This window comes from Lepisosteus platostomus, chromosome 11 (genome assembly GCF_059453375.1).
Source record: "Lepisosteus platostomus isolate fLepPlt1 chromosome 11, fLepPlt1.hap1, whole genome shotgun sequence".
Taxonomy (NCBI): domain Eukaryota; kingdom Metazoa; phylum Chordata; class Actinopteri; order Semionotiformes; family Lepisosteidae; genus Lepisosteus; species Lepisosteus platostomus.
The window spans coordinates 321,942-339,465 of record NC_142621.1 but is presented as its reverse complement, the minus strand read 5'-3'; the positions used below and the strand labels follow the sequence as shown (position 1 = coordinate 339,465).

The window sequence follows — 17,524 nt, the reverse complement described above, 5'->3', positions numbered from 1 at the left end:
AATTTCTCTAGTATCTGGTTTAGCTTTGCTCCTAGCAGGTAGAAAATCAATGACAGCTGAAGTGAAGAGGCCAAGGCTTCTACAAAAGAAACCTGTGGTGTAATTTTAACTGAAAACTGTAACATAATTATCTTTTAGCAGATAAACTCAAGCTTAATTTATCAGAAATACGTGCTACATTGTGGACTCATCTTTCACCAGTGTCCACGAAAGTATCCTCCTTTAATTACTGATGTTAGTTGCAATTTCTGATCCAGATCTGCATTTTAACCACCATAAGAGCCATAGGCAATGTGGATTTCTGTGGTGCAGGAAATTAATAATTGAGTTGCTTACCATTTATAGCAAATTTCATTGCTTGAGTCATGTTAAGGCACATTTTCCTGACTGTTTATTGAATGCCAAGTTTTGCAAGTGATCTGTGCTGGTTTTCAGTAAACTGCTTTTTGTAAAAGTGCAGCGCAGCCTCTTCTTTTGAGTTGTTCCTGTAATGAATGCTGGTACTTTTCTAGAGGTAGAAGTGTTGTTACCAGCAGTGCAAAACTCTCAAAAGTATTTGACTTATTACAACACCTTCTGAGGGTTTATTTCCAGGGGCTAGGATAGAGAAAATTAATTCATATTGCATGTTAGATACATTTTTATAAATATTAATTAATTGCTTGTATGTGTATAGTGCTTTTTATCACAAAGAGCTTCTGATTTTGAAAGGGACCCATTTTATCCCTTTCTGAAGTGCTACTCTCCACTTGGGTAACACACCGTGGCCATTCTGCACCAGCAGCACCATTGCACAGCAGATAGGTGGAGGCGTACATGCTTACACCAGAAGTATGGTGTAACATAACCTGCTTCTCTGTATATTTAATGTTCTGAAGCATTTGTTTCTTTTATCGTCTTGTCTAATTTTAATCTAGCTCGAGAGTAACACATTTACATCAAGTTGTAGAGTATGCACAGTGATGTGTCCTGTTTACAGAACACTGTGGACAGGATCTTTTCCATGGCTTCAGAGTGTGAAAACAGACAGAAAAGTAGCAAATATGTTGCTTCCATCTGGAATGCATTGCATGTGAGAGCTTGCTCTTGTGTTATTATGAAAGACCCCATGCAGGTATACACGCCGTAGTCAGAGATAGCAGTTAATGACAAGCAGATTAGCATCCAGAGACTTTTTAAAAGGGAAGTTGAAGCACCGTTATTTTTTTTTTTAACAAATGTTTGTGCACACTTGAATTAATGTAAATAGATTTTTCAATTTTAACTCTTCATGTGAAAGGCATGGCTGATTCTGCATTAACAGATTATATTTGAAAAATAGTTAGAGAATAATTTTCATCTGGAACTTTATTGGTGTGACAGAGAGACATTTTCATATTGGCTTTTACATTAAAACTGTAACCATTTTATCTTAATCCATCAATCCTGACGTGCAATAATGCTGTTTTTCTTAGTTGGCTGTACATTTCATTAAAAGTTGTTTTATCTATGCCCTTTTTATGAACACTATATAAAAATATACTCTCCTATTAAGCACAAAACTTAAACGTTCGTTTAAATGTCCAGTTATATACAGTACACTCTTTTCCCTGCACAGCAGCAGTGTTGCTATTCCTGTTTTGGAGTGAAAGGAAATTGCCTTTTTTACAGATAAGGAATTGTAATTTAATTTAATTTGACTGTCAGCCAGCCAGTGTATTCTTGTTTTATAAGGGAACTGTACATTGGAGTCTGTAATTTTGGGATTACAAATATGATTTTAGAAATCCATGTTTCCTTTAGGAGAGGAAAACTTGTTATTAACAAGTGAAGGTATTTGCCTGGGAGAGTCTGCAGTTTACAATATTTTTTCTACACAGCATTTTTTTTAATAAGATAAGAACCGGAACTCAAGGTTTAAAAAGGCTCATGCTGATTTTAAGTTAACTCTTTACATGACCATTTGCTTATTTTTTTCACATTTCACTTACCCAAATCTTCTTGGAGTGGGATAGAGGAATATTGAGCTCACATTTTTTGCTTTTTGTTTAGCTTTTTCCACACATCGCTACAATATGTCCTTGATACAGTTATTGTTTAGGCTTTTGTTTCTTTAGTAAGTGAACTATGAAGTAAAGTTATTGTTAAATAAATTATTAAGCCATTACATAATAACGACTGAGTGACCCTGTAAGAGGATTCGGTTTTGCTGCTGTATGAATGTGGGGAAAAATTAAATTGCCTGCAAACCAACACTATGTGCATGTCAGTTGAAAAAAACAAGAATATTTTTTGTGTAGAACCTTTAAAGCATTTTCCTCCATGAAAAATTAATCCTTATAGTGGCAAAATGTGGCTTATGTTTCACATTACAAAATGGGAAGGTTCAATGCCTGTGTATTTTCGCGGCTGCAGTATTCTGATGCTCTGGATTCTTCCTGTCAAAGTGCACTGAAAAGCTAGACTGAGCTGTGCGGCCTTTAACTCACAGGGTAACCATAATCTGCATGTAAAGTGCTGGTGAGCAGTGCCAGGGGGTTGTAGCTGGTTATTAAAGTTTGTGTTTGGTCACAAAAGGTTCTTGCAAGTTTCAGACAGACATGAGTAATTCATCACATTTTTGTTGGTGTATTAATTGCAGGGTAACCACTGAGTTACTTTGACCCACCACTGTCTTTATGCTGCCCCCTTGCTGGGAAGTGGCCAGGGGTGAGAAAATCTGCCCAGCAATTAAACCAGAAATTGTGCTGTCATGGGCCTTAGACTGCCTGACATTTCAGACAAATGAAAACCACACTGATATGAGTTCAGTCATCTTGACCTGCTTTGTGGAAGGCACTTGCCTATGTGTACACACAATATAGGTACAAGTAAACATAGGGAAAAGTATGTAGAAATGTAAAGTTAGTATATGTGTTTGTTAAGCAGCAGAAAGGTGATGTCTAAAACACAGGTTTCTTAGTTCTGCTTTTTTGGGGTATGAAGATATGTTCATATACTGTATAACCTTCTTGGGTTTCTGTATGACATTATAATAATGCTCATCAACTTGCAGTAACTGTAGTTCAAAACAAAAGTTCATGTCTTTATAGCCTGGTGTACAGTGTTCTTGATGTGCCTTGTCATTTTGTAGGCTTCACTTGGATTTGAAAATGGCTTTGTGACATGTTTCATATGACTATCTGACGGGGGAGCAGAGTTATTTGATTTGTTATTTATGAGGTTACGTTTGTTTAATAAGGCCATACCTATATATGTTTTGGCCTCTTACATTGTGAATGCAGGATACTTTAAAATGCTTAGGTGAAATATTTCAGTGTGTATAGAGAATCATACAAAAGCAATTTGAAATGCCAGTCTTTAACGCAATCCCAAAGCAAGTTCTTGGCAAGTACTGAAGCAAACTGCTGTTGGGAATTGTTTTCTTGGAAATGTGTAAGCACACAGGAGAGTCCAAGCATGTTTAACAAAATTTACAATGATTTGCAAATTCATGTCTGTTGGAAGATATTTTTATTAAGAAAGATAAAAACGACTTGAAATAACAGCCTGAATATTGCTTTATGCTCATGGCTATGGGACCTGAAAGGGTAAAAGACTTTGAATACTGTAGGTGTGCTGTGGTGCAGTCCAGGAAACTCAGACTTCTGTTTTTTCTTCCAGCCTTGATTGAGCGAGTGCACTGCTCCAGCATGGGCAGATGGGAGGCAAGAGTGACCGGCTGCTGTGAGGTGAATGAGCCCAGACTGACCGCTAACAGCATCACTGTGTCCAAAAAACGCAACTGGCTTCAGCAGAGCTCCAGCAGGAGCCAAACTTTGGAGGATAGCAGGGTACCTGCAGCAGCAGAGGAAGACCATGGCCACGTAGCCCCTTCCCCCAGCCCCTCCTCTGAAAGCCAGACGCTGGCAGGGGCTGTGACACCCCTAGAGCACAGGAAACCCTTGAGGCTCCAGCACCCTCATGACGTTGTGACCCAGGCTGGTCCTGCTCCTCACAGAACTCTCCGGTCCGCCCTGCCCCATCATCGGCCTGTTGACCCCACGGAAGAGAATGATGCTGATGATGAAGGAGAAATCTGGTACAACCCCATCCCGGAGGATGAGGAGCCTGAGGTGGTCCAGGGCTCAATCCCAGAGCAGAGTCTCTCTGCCCAGCCCCTGTCCCCTCCGGCACAAGGGCCACAGTCCTCTGGAGCCGGTCCGAGGGATGGTGACTGTGCAGGGGGCCCACTGAGCTGTGACACTTCTGAGGACTGTCAGGGTGCTCCGGCCAGCAAGATGAATCACACGAATGCTACTCATTCCACGGAATGTGTGCAGCTGCACAGACAGATGTTCACATGCAAGCCTGCAGATGAGAGCACAGCACCTCTGCCCACAGGAGCAGGTAAGCCTTTTCCCACCTCTGCCTATTTAAGAAGAAAAGCATGAAGAAACAGAAGCCTTTCTAAGTGTTTTACACTGTATCAGTAAAGCAGTACAGGTTTAAATGCCATTTTTATCCTTTTTGAACATTTTGATATGTTCAATTACAACCTATCATTTTGACAAATCTCCAAGTGAACCCATAATTTTAATTGTACTTCTCTGCCGAACTCATGAGAGTCTTCTACTGAGAAACCCAAGTCACAGTTACGCCTCGGGTCAGACCAGGTCTCATTGATTTTCATGCTTTGCAAGGCAAAGGTCTGGTCAGTTGCAAGTGGTCACATGTGGGTGAGTTTAATCACTCATTTAATTTGATCTGTTAAATTGGGGAAAAAAAGGAAAAAAAGATAGCAGTTTAAGAAGCCCTGTCTTGTTCATTATTCATTTCTATGAATCCCATTGTTTCTGAGCTAATGGTTATATGTTTAAAAAAAGTTTACTGTAGCTTCTTAAAGGACTGTGGAGTTGAAGTTAAAGTGGAGTCCTGGAGGCAGAAGGCAACAATGCAAAATGTGCAACACCAACACGCTTGGGTTCATCTTCTCATAAAGCCCCACTCTAGTCATCTTTATGCTATTTGTGAAACCTGTAATTTGGAAAAGAACAACTTTAAATGCTGAGCACATGCCTAATTCTTGCTTGTTGCCTGACTGTGTCTGCTGTAGCTCAGCTTGGAGGATATTTTGCTTTCTTATGGTCATGTAGGTACAAGCTAATGTAGTCAGTTTTATGGCCCTTGTAGCTCAAAGCAGACAGAGGAATGAGGTGTAAACTGGGGGTGTCAAGCTAATTTGCTGTGGCAGACCAAATTTGGTTGAAATGTACTTCAAGCGGAACACAACTACTAAGCAGTATTAAAATACAAGACACCGCCGTTACATAGTACTGTTTATTCGTAGTGTTTTTGGTTTTTATTTCACAGTGAAATACCTCTCTTTAAACTGCAATTAACAGTCTGTGTGTCATCACTACACGTTGGTTTAAAAAACATATTGCCCTCTGAGTAAGGCATATATTGTTTAGTATTATAAAATGTAATTTAAGATATACTGTAGATGTACACTTTGTAAATCTTGGTTCTGTTGAATATAAGATTCAATAGCTGAAAAAAATAAAAGGGCTACTATACATCCACCTCTTTCTATAAAAGGACTTGATTTTTATGAAGTTTTGATACAATGAAAATGTACAGTAGTTAAGTACTGGACTTTTTTACTATACTGCATTGTATACCATTTACACTATAACAGAATGTTGCCTATTTTAAACATCATGTCAGCAATATGTGTTGCTAGTGCTTCAAGTGTTACAAGAGCAAAGAAAATGAGGAATGGAATGCAAAAGTCAAAACAAAAATTGCCTTAAATTTACCTGCGCTGCAGATGTTCAATGGTTTACATTTTTTACATATTTGTGTTATTTATTGTACAATTTTTAGTGGACTTCTTATAAACAACAATAGTGCTCAAATTTTCTACAGAATCAGCAACCGGTAAGGTTAAGTGGACTTTGCATGACAATAAACACTGAAAATAGTGAACAATATTGGCAAGGTATCAAGTGACAAAAGCAGCTCCTACAACTATTGCTATTGCTCTTTGGTATCAGCTTCCTGTCCATATCAAGCATTTGAGATTTCCATCTACGTCTACAAAGAAATATAAATCTCTCAAATTTTCTTAAACCACATGATTATTATTTTACTTCAGTGGCATAATTATAAGACCGCTATTGCCATATTCAAAAATCATATTTTGACTTCATAAACAGTTGATGCAGTTTCATTGAGGTCAATGGTAGTTCAGTCGCTAATTCAGTAGATAGTTTGTATGAAGTGTTTGCACAGGTCTTGCGGTATCAGTTTTATTCCCCACCATTTTTGTGCAAAGACCATCCTATCAGAGTAATCTATGAGGTCATCAAGCAGGAGCACTGTGATTGGACAGAGGAACAGCACCGCAGAGAGTGCTGTGTATACAAGACTGATACTGTATCATCGCCAAGGACACCTACTTCGGATGTGGGCTGTTCAGGGTCAGACAAAGCACAAGTTGAATCTGTGTCCAAAGGACACACATTCCCTTTGGAGTTTGCATTAATAGACAAAAAATTATTTCAGTAAGGAAATAAGGAAATTAAATGTGATTAAGTTTTCACTTTTAAGAAGAGGAGTAGCTTTTCAGATTATATTCTACTTTTTGTATTTCATGTTTAGTGCTGTTAAGATCCAGTAGTTTGTAAGATGTTTCATATCCTGAAAGGTTAAAAGTTAAAATTTTAAGGTTTGCAATTCTAAAATTAAAACAAACTCCCTGTACAGCTCATTAGTTTTCTCAAATTATGGTTTCAATTCAAAGCTTCACTATAGTGGTTTAGTAGAACATACTTTGTGTGAAGTATCTTTGTGTAATTTGAATACTGATCAGAAAATAAGACACCAAATACCTATATATTTTCGTTCATTATGTTTTATTGTTGTGAACAAACTTGCAATGTGCTGGTAGTGAGTCATTTTAAAGGAATGAGTTTGGTTATACCCCGGATTTGCTGTGAACGACTGGCTTTTCTGTGAGAGAGCCTGTGGCTCTTGTTGACTTTGTGGTTATTCCACAGCTTGTCTCTCCCTGTTATCTGGTAACCTCAGGTCCTCTGCATCATCGGAAACTGTCGCCTGTAGAAGCTACACAATACTCTGCTGTTAAGTAATTAGTTATTTTGTGGTTAATTGTGGTTCATTGCTTGCCATTCCTCATTTCCTGTAAACTATATATGCCTATAGTCCTTAAGATGTCATTTGAACTGATGTCCTTTCTATGAGACTGCAGTTTTTTTTAATTAAACTTTTCCACCAGATTGTTTTTATCTATCTGCGTCTTAGGAGTTTTAGATGCATCCTTTTTTCTGATTGCAAATTCTTAAAATGTTACCAATTAATGAATATGTGCAGAAATGCACGAGATAAACACTTTAATGGGCTGTTTGCATGTTTCTTTTTTAAGTCTTTCAACTATTTACAATTTAAATTTCAGTAACATTGAAGACTTGTCCTTTTTTAAGATAACCCATTTTGGCCTGGTGTTCCAGTAGTAAAAGATTTTTAAGGTTTCCTTTTGTCTTTCTGATTTTTTTTTGTGTGGTTGTGGGTCTCTTCTGCCTGAAATTGTGTGATCTGCAGTTACATCAGGGTGACTTTTCTTCCTTTGTGTTTTTCAAAACCGTTGGTAATTTCCTGAAAAAAGCAGTAAGAACATAAACCTTGGTGCCTCCACTGTCCATGTATTCTGACGTAGGACCAGTACAGCAGAAGAACACAGCAGGAACTCTGTGTTTCCCTGGATTCAGCCCAAGGCCTTGAAGCTTTCATTAGTTTTCTTCTCCCTGCAAAGATAAACTGATAGTGTGGCATGGGATGTTCCTTTTTACTGTTTACAGACACAAAAATCTGCCACACAGGTATAAGTTCAGGTAAATGATTAAGCGTGTTCCTTTAACCACCTAAATTAACTAATTACATCTTATTTGTAATTTATACACAATCTACAATAGACTTCTTTTGTAAAAAAAAGACCTTTAACTTCTTACTTAATAGCAAAGCTTATCGCTTGATAGCAAAGTAATTATTTGTAAATTAGTAATGTATGCGGCTGAAATGAACATCTGTGGAACAAGAATGAGCAAGGGAACTCATCACATGACTGTGCTTCATTCCAAGCGTATCCATGTGACAGAAAACCTGAAAATAGAAAACAAAGGGGATCCTGAGTGTGGCCCAGCTTTTGTATTCGCGTCTGGCTTCTCTTAATGAGTCACAAGATTCCTCTTTGTGTGCCAGAGCCCTGGGAATGAGAAGACAAGCGAGGAATCTGATCCAGCCTGTTGGGCACATTGCTAATACAGAACTTCCGTGGGTCTCAGTGTTTTTCAATATGGGATGCCAGCAAACAAAAGTGACTGAGGAAAGCAGCCATGCTCTGGATCACCTGCCTGTTAAACCCAATAGAATATTTGAAGCCACAGTCACTAGGCTCTGTTACCTGCCGTCACTTGTACATGGGAACACTGACTGTTCAGTAACTGTCTGGATCTACTGGGCCTCTACTGTGAGAAAAGGGTCCTTGCCCTTGCATATCCCCGCACACTGACAGCTTAGGGACATATATATCTTTGCATGTTTTTGATGCTGCATTTGATGTACTTTTATGGCTTTGAACCAGTTAGACATAGTTGTACATAATAATTTGATTAGGGAGTGGAGTCAGGATGCCACTGGTTGCTCTAGTTACAGAACACTTGGCAGGAGGGATGGGATTTGGTTTTGTAGCACAAAAAAATTAGGCCCTGGCAACTGTCCATCTTCAAATAGTGTACCCTGCATTCATTAGCAGGTTTTGTATCCATTGTAATGAAACACCTCCGCTTCTGTTATCTTTGGAGGTGTTCAATACTGATTGGTTTGAATAGGACAAAAAGAGAACAAAAACAGCAGATGACCAGTACAGTTAGGAAGATTAATACAGTAGTTTAAATTCTGATACAGTAATAAAAAGGTTATTGACTACTTTTACCATTGATGCTTCAAGCCTGTGTAATTGGTCCTGACAGTTCTTTGGGGTTTTCTTTTTGGGCAATTTAAGAAGCGTGGTAACTGTGTCCTTTTAGAACAAACTCTTTTAAATGCTTGCTGCAGATCTGTAATTTGTCTTAAAAAGTGTATCAAATTCAAAGACCTTCATTGTATTTAGGAGTTAAGTGCCAAATTCTGCCGGAAATAATGCTGCAGTAGGGTTCAACAGAAGAATGGTACTAGTCCACAGTCAGGGAAGTTGGTAAATGGAAGAATAGCCAGTTGTGGGCTGACTCTTCAAAATCTTGACACTGAGGCAGGACTGGGTTCAATTTCGTAGGTACTGTAAAACTGTAGTTGGTGCCTTCTTTTTTCGAAGTCTGTAAAACAATCAGAGCTTCTCATTAATCACACTGACAGCAAACAATTTTCATGAGTGGCACTGTCTTAAGAGTAATCAGAAGCTGTTAGTTGCTGCCAGTGTTTTGTGAAAATGTTGCAGGCCAGGTGCCCGAAGGTTCAGGGAGTGAGCAGTGATCTCTTCCAGGCTGTGGAGTGCAGAGGCTCTGACAATGTAGGTTTGCCCTGGGGATCCAGTTACATGCCCAGTCCCAGAGCTGGGGGGGGGTCAGGCATCTCAAATGGGGCAAGGATCAGCATGCCATCCTGTTTCCCTGCATGAATTTCCAAAACAAGATTCATATTATTTCTGCTTCACGTGTTTGCTAAAGTCACCTCCTACTGCTTGAGGGAATACTGTTTGTTTGTTAGACATAGAGATTGGCAAAGGTTGGTTTGTAGAAGTAAGTTGTCCCATGTCTGTGGACTAACCCTAACCTTATCACACATTCAGAAATGTTTTTGAAGAAGACGGTTTGTTTGCCTAAATAAGGAAAGAAGAACAAGTGTAAGAGCGCACAAAATTCTTGTGTCCCATTTAATCTGTTAAAAGCAGTACATGTGTGTCTGCTTCTTGATGTGTGTATATGTATAGTAATCGTAGAAGTCTAATTAATAAAAGCCTTGCTGATAATGTGAAAGGACTTTTGTTCCTCTTGGATTTCTGTAAGTGAGCCTGCTTTACAGCTCATTCTTTTAAAACAATTCTGTTAGCTGTAACTGGGAGAGCAGGAGGGTTGTATTCATGTGCCCATTATTTTAATGACACCCATGGGTACAAATGTATGTCACTGTGGGGGAAAAAGCATTTGCTCAATTAATAATACTTTCACCTTTGTGCAGTTTGTGCACTCAAGACATATTTATAGACCTGTGAAAGAACCTTTTTCTTCTTTTTAGTAGAGAACATAGAAATTCACTCTGTGGAGCTCTTGCCTGAGTATCTTTTGCTACAACATAACCTGTCATATATGAGGGAAATGCAGGATTCCATGAATACACCCAAATCAGGCCCTTGCTTGCTACACTACGTACATTCCTGATATCCTTCCCTTAAAACACTAGCCTTGATATTCCAACACACAGAGCCCTCCTGAGTAAATCCCATGGCGTATCTCATTGTTGTGAGCCCCTGGGCTTCAGTGTAGATGGGGAAGTGTGGAAACGGCTTCCTCACTCTTATTACATGTTGGGAGTTATTGGCAGGAAGAGTAAAAAAAAGAAGGGATTAATAGAAGAAGGTCTAAACACGGCTCTGTTTATTAAGGAATGTTGCAGGACAGCCCACTGGCAGGGCTGTGCTGTGATTTGCAGCACAAGGGGAGTCTTTGTCCTGTCTGTCAGGGCTCACAGCTCCAGCTCCTGTTGTGCCAGAAGAGCACAGCAGGCAGGCAGCAAATAGAGCTGCCCTGTCTGGAGTTTGTGCCTCTTATCTTTGGTGCTTCTGTTAGCTGTGCTACTGTGTTAAAAAAGGGAGTAAGTCTAATCACTGAATAACATCTGCATATGTGAACTTGAAAATTGCCGATATGTAGAATCCACAAGATTCGTGATTTGTAGCAAAAAGAAAATAAGCTGGGTTTGTTGCAATTCATTTTTGCTTAAGAAAATAAAGTGTAAAGACCAACTGTTGATACTTAACTGTGCTTTTTTGCAAATTTAGGTAGCCAGTTATTTTTATTCCATACCCCTCCAGTTGAGCATTGCCAGGTGTCTTGTCCTCTTGGATCGCAGTGATGGCTCTGTCGCTGAAGCCCTGGCTGCTGGGAGCTCTGCAGTGATGTGGTGACTGGGAGAGAGGCACACCCCTCGCCCACATCACTGCGAGCCTTCAGGCCCCTGGGAAATGGCAGGGGTTGCTTATTTGCTGTGAGCCAAGAAACCCTGGCCGACAAAACCCAATCCTACACCTGGCAGCGATGCAGCAGTTCTGTGATCCCGCAGGGGCTCCCAGTCAGCTAGTGACCCAGGCTGAAGTGTGACAATGGAGGATAGAGCTGAGCCAGTGAAGTCCCTGCTCTTCCGTACAGAAGTGTTGAGGCCTAGTCCTGTCATCCCAACCTCCACTGGAGACCAGTTCCTTCTGTTCACAAGGAAGCCTGTCTCTCTCACTTCTTTTCTTATCTAGACCACTAGTTCTTCCAGAAGGTTTGAAGTAACTGTCTTGTGAATCAAAACTTTTTGTCTTCTTATATAACAGGATGAATGCGTTTCAGTGGTGGTTTGATATTAAATCATGGACCCATAGCACTGCTTTATTCTGGTGTGACTCGGTGACTTATTTTTCCCTTCTGGAAGGATTAGTGTGTATTTATGTGATGAGTCGATGCCACATTTTGGGTACATTTCACAGGAGCAAGAGCCGTTTCCAACCTGTGTTTCTTTATATCTGCGCTAATCTGCAGTGTCTTAATTTAGGAATAGGGAAAAATGTATTTAAACATGAAATCTCATGTATGCTGCTGATAGAAAAAAAATACAGTTTTAGTTTTTGATGGCTGCACTGCAGTAGTAGTTCCTGTTAAACAACTTGTGTATCCTGTCTTGCTGTGGCATACTGTTTGCATATGTGTACTCTGTAGATGAGCATTTCTGTGGACATGGATTGTTTTAATCTGTTCAATTTCCACCACAAGAAAATAATGATTTGCCTGGTTCAGAGGTAAGAAATACACACCAAAACTGCAAATTATATTGATTTGTATTTTGTTCCGATTTGCTCTTCTTGTTGTTATGCATATATTTGCTTTTATGATTTCAGGCTATGCAGTTATCTTTTCTAAAAAGTTCTCTGTAGCCTTTTCTTTTGTTGGGTTTGCCAATTCTAATTTTTCTTACTTCTTCTCCCTGACAGATAAAAACATGTATTAACTGTTGTGTAATACGTTTTGTTTAGTAGGTGCTGCTGTCTGTCTGAAGTATTTCAAAGGGAGTTTTGTTTTATTTTTAGTACAAAATACAGGTTCACCAGTGTAATTTTGGTGAACTCCAGTATGGAACACAGACTGATGTTTTGTAAAATGTAATACCAAGTTGAACAGAGTTACAATGTTCTTACATTCTTATTTATTAAATCTGCACTAATCTAGTTTGCTCTGTTTTTAATTTAATAAAAACAAACTCTTGTGATTCAATAACCTGTAAGAAGTGTGATCATTGCTTAATTGACTGTTCAGAGTTTTTATTATGTCATGAGAAGGGAAGATATCAAATTTTGCTTTTTAAATGTTTTAATGCACAAAAATGGACTATGGATGTGAGGACTTCAAAGCCTGATTTTCTACAATGACTGGGTTAAAAAATATGGCTCAGTACATTGAAAAACTTGCAAACGTATAGCATTGAAACTTGCTTTGTTGATGTACTACAGCCTTCAAGATTGGTGACTGTAGGCATTTGTTTTGCCGGTGCTCTTTGCATCTTAGTTGTGACACATCTGCTCGCCTCTGTTTTCCAGATCTGATCGACTCACCAAACACAGGCTTCTCTCCCCCTTCCAGCCCCAACCCCTCAAAGAAGGGCAGCTCCATCAACTGGTCCTTTCCAGACAAAATCAAGTCTCCTGGAACTGTGCGGAAGCTCTCCCTGAAGATGAAGAAGTTGCCAGAGCTCAGCAGGAAGTTGAGCGTGAAGGGGGCTCCAAGCAGCAGCGCCCAGCCCGAGCAGCAGCCCTCGTCCCCGAAGAGCAGTGGGAGCAGCAGTGGGGCCGAGTCCAGCCAGAGGCGCCGCCCCCACCCTTCTCCTGGGGCGGGCGCTGCGGCCAGCAGGAACGTCATCTCCCGTTACCACCTGGACAGCAGCGTGTCCACCCAGCAGAGCTTCAGCATGAAGAAGAGCAGCCGGCGCTCCAAATCGGCCAGCAAGGGCGGCTACCTCAGCGACGGGGACTCCCCTGAGCTGGTCGCAAAATCGGGCAAGCACAACGCCGAGAAGGCTGGCAAGGGGAAGGAAGCCCCAGTGAGCTGCACCCAGAGACTCCCCGGCACAGAGATCGACATTGACGCTTTCCGGCACTACAGCTTTGTGGACCAGCCCAAGTGCTCACACTACATCTCCGGGCTGATGAGCGTGCATTTCTACGGCGCGGAGGACCTCAAGCCGCCCCGCATTGACTCCCGCGATGTTTACTGCGCTATCCAGGTGGACTCGGTCAACAAGGCCCGCACCGCACTCCTGACCTGCAGGACCACCTTCCTTGACATGGACCACACTTTCAACATCGATCTGGAGAATGCCCAGCACCTGAAGCTGGTGGTGTTCAGCTGGGATCCCGCTCCCCGGAGGAACAAGGTTTGCTGTCACGGGACGGTGGTCCTCCCCACGCTCTTCCGCGTCACCAAGACCCACCAGCTGGCCGTGAAGCTAGAGCCCCGGGGCCTGATCTATGTGAAGCTGACCCTGATGGAGCAGTGGGAGAACTCCTTGGACAGCCCCGAAGGTGCCCATGACCCTGTGGTGTTTGGCGTGGAGGCCTGGAGGGTGGTGGAACGCGAGAACGCTGGGCTCATGGTGCCCCTGCTGATGGAGAAGTGCATTACTGAGATTGAGAAGAGAGGCTGCCAGGTAAAGAGTTCTCATTTCTTTATTTTGACAGGGTTGGCATTTGAGTTATCCTGGGTGTTTTAAGGCATATCTCAAAGCCTTTTGGTTAAAATTGCAGTTCTTATTTTTACAAAACCAGCACAAACATTGCTGTTCTTTTTTGTTAAATTCTAACCAACTGTATTTAATCAAAAATCTTCAGTCATGTTATGTTTTGTTAGATTTGCACTTCCAAAGCTTTAATCTTAATGACAGATCATTTTCTTCTGGAACAAAGAGCTTTGAAGATCTCCGTGTTATTGTGTGTATCTATGACCGGTTCAAACCCTCATTTAGGGTGTGACACAGGACACTGTTTTGCAAACATTAGCCCCATGTGCTGCCAAAACAACAGAAGATTTTCCATTGTTTCAGAGACAAAAGCTGATAACTGCTTATTCCACTGAGAAATGTTCCTTCTCATTTAAACTTGACCTCTTCCTAGCAAGAACTGTACAGTTAAAATATAGGTTTTGTCTTCCTTCTACAAGACTGGACGTGTTACTACCCATCTTAAGTACCTACCTTCTTGTCATCTGTCCCACACATGAAGAAACTCTTTGTGTCCTAGGACAGGCTCTCCAGGTTAACTCAAGGACATTTGGCAGATCCTTGCAGTGCCAGCATAGTTTGCGTGTTGCTATTCTGTAGCCTGCACCACCTGTGACATTTGTTTTTCTTCAGGCTTGGCAGTCTGACAGGTCCAGCCAATTTTGACTCTTTGTGTTGATTCAATAACGGCAATCCCCAAGACTATGACATTGAATTGCCTGTGTCACTTTCTATAAAAAAAGTGTGTTTTAGATTTGTTATTGTCGGGTTTTGGTGATGTTTAGACAACATGGAGTATCAACATCCCTACCCTAATCCAGTTAGACCTATTACATAACACTAGCTTTGCCTATATTAGTCTTTTTAGAATTAATTAGTTGCTTTAAACATCACTTAATTCTAATTAAGGCTATTTTTCTTTTTGCTTATCCTCCAGTATCAAAATAGCTAAATGATTTATTCCTTTGCTCATTTTTCTCATGTTTGATCTACATTTACTTATAGCCTAACTCGGAGATTCAGACTGTTCAGAACAGCCCTAGACCATCCAGAAACAACACGAAACAGCTGGAAAGCTTTTCAGATAGCTCCAGGCATTCCTGATAGGCTGTATAAAGCTATTTAAGCTATGAAGATGCTAGAAGGCCTTGTCTAGCAGGCCACAGTTCCATGTGCAGTTAATTCTAGGAGCTCATCCAGCTCTTTCTTGAAAGAAACCAGTAAATTGTCTTCAGCAATGTGGCTGAGTTGTTCCATATGCCTGGAACACTGTATAATGACATGCCTCCTGTTCATGGTTTTAAATGACCTTCCATGTAGTTTCACTTCATTGGACACTTTAAGACGGTGGTTCTGAAGAGCTCGGAGTAGCTCCAGACAAAAAAAAATATTTTTGCACTCATAATAAGCCAGTGCCATTTTCGTTTACTTCTGTGATCTTTATCTGCATTGCATTCTGGAATATGATAACCGTGAGGCAGTAATCAACTGAATTGATATCTGAGGGCAGTTACTAAAGTGGTTTATTCCCTGTGCCTTCAGGACACGGGGGTGAGGACTCCATTTCACCTTTGATTGATCTAGGAGGAGTTCTGTAATGTTATTGATGTTGTAAATTAAAGTGTCAGCTGCACTTTGCAGAGCCACTGATGAATTAGCTGGGTTTTGCTGCAGTGTTGATGTATAGTGCCTTTGTTTAAATGAATGGGAGAAATTTGTTCTGTTGTTGAGATAATTGTGTTGTGCCCAAGAGAAAACAGAATTTGTTTTCTCTTGGGCACGTTTCTCCTGCCAAACAGAAGGACTGTGACATCTCATTGACTTGGAACATGTTTCTTTTTATTGTTTTGTAACAGTATTCCAGCTAATTAGAACACAGATATTTTTTTCTGTTTTCCATTCCCGCTGAAACATACTTTTGGAAATGGAATGTGTCGGCGTTTTGCACAGTTTGCACGGTGACCTGGTGCCGATGTGCTGCCTCATACCTTTATACTTTTGAAGCCAATGCCACTGGAGCGAGACTCTGCCCCTACGTTACTTAATTAGAGTCGGGACGCCAGCAATAAAACTGTCTGGCCTGGGTTCATATACTCTCCTCATGGCATTGCTGCGGGCTGCTTTTAGTCTATAAAGCAAATTTATCAGCTGCAAGCTGAGGGCCTATCCTTTAATCCTGAGAGCTCTTAGTATTAATTAGAAGAGCATGGAGCCCTGGAAGCTGAAGACAAAGTGGAGGATAGACATGGGATGTTATTAAAACCACAGGAGCCCTGGTTTCCTCACGCCAGTGTCGGAGCCAGGAGGGGATTTCGGGGCTGATCAGGAGGAATTTATAGGTTGTGTCACAAAGGAATGTAAGTGAAACTTATGGCATTTATTTAAAGATAATGGGTTTTGGAACTGTGGACAAAAATCTAAATTTATTTTTTTAAAATTACATTTCCCTGCATAGAAAGTTCTTTGTGTCGGCATAGCAGTCAATGCTAAAAGGATGCCACAGGCTTTTGCGGATCATGGGTGCGTTAACTCTTCAAACAATTTAATGATGCAAAAACATGCTAGGCAGATGTATGTTATGTTTAAAAAAAGTTGTGCATCAGTACTAAGGGTAAGGTTTAACACCTAGCTGTTGTTGTCCCAATGATCATCATTTAATTTTCTTACAACTTGCCTGCAGAAGTCTCTCAAATTAATTTTATAAGGCCAATAATGAATTTATCAGATATATTCTTCTTGTGACTGGAAACGTGATAGTTCATGGTTGATTTTATTAGCTAGTGGCAATTGTGAGGTTTTCTCTCTTCCCACTGTGGAGGCTACCTGTGTTCAGAGACCAGTCTAGCATTTTCAGACTAGACAGGAGAAACTGCTAAAGATGGACCAGAACTTGGGACCATTTGCTCTACCAAGATGGCAGCCTGGCCCAAGTGGTCACAAACCCTTTCAAAACCTTCTTATGACCTCATTCACCAATTGCAGTAGACTTAGTCAATTTCATCAGCAAACAAAGCCTTTTCCGATTTAGATCTGCATATTTGTCATTTCTTTTTTCATGCCTGCATGGGTCATAAACCTCTATGAGAAACGCGATCTGTCACGCACAAGCTGCTCCAAGTCAAAAGGGGTTTGGGCAATTAATCTGTATAGATATAATTCTCATACAAGAGGAATTTGCTAACTTTGTTGACCCTTTTTGAAACACCTGCATCATTTGTTATCTTTTGCTGAGTTTGCCTGGTCCATTCCCATTATAAGTATAATTTTATGAACTTGCCTCGCCAATCCTTTTTCTACTATTATTCAGATTTGTGCGGCATTTACTGGTTTGCTCCTTCATTGATAATAGTGCGTTGGTCATGCCAAGGGATTGTATGTTCCGAGGAGATCAGCACCGAGTGGATCTGTTGGAATAAAAAGTGCAGGTTTCAGTGCACTTCTCCACAGTGTGACATGCTTGGTTGAAAGTTTATCAATCCTTGCATTCTGGTTAAGTTATTGAATAAAAAGTCTTTCTTCA

The 17,524-nt window shown here is 40.6% G+C and overlaps 1 protein-coding gene across 4 annotated transcripts in view; it reads left to right on the top strand.

Moving 5' to 3' along the window:
- syde2 (synapse defective 1, Rho GTPase, homolog 2 (C. elegans)) overlaps nucleotides 1–17,524 on the top strand; it is a 46,928-nt gene that overhangs the window by 6,303 nt on the left and 23,101 nt on the right. For all 4 annotated transcript variants that reach the window (XM_088597646.1, XM_088597645.1, XM_088597648.1 and 1 more), the window contains exons 2-3: nucleotides 3,643–4,368; nucleotides 12,830–13,935. In XM_088597646.1, the coding sequence (XP_088453772.1) occupies nucleotides 3,643–4,368; nucleotides 12,830–13,935 (1,832 nt within the window). The remainder of the gene's footprint in view (nucleotides 1–3,642; nucleotides 4,369–12,829; nucleotides 13,936–17,524) is intronic.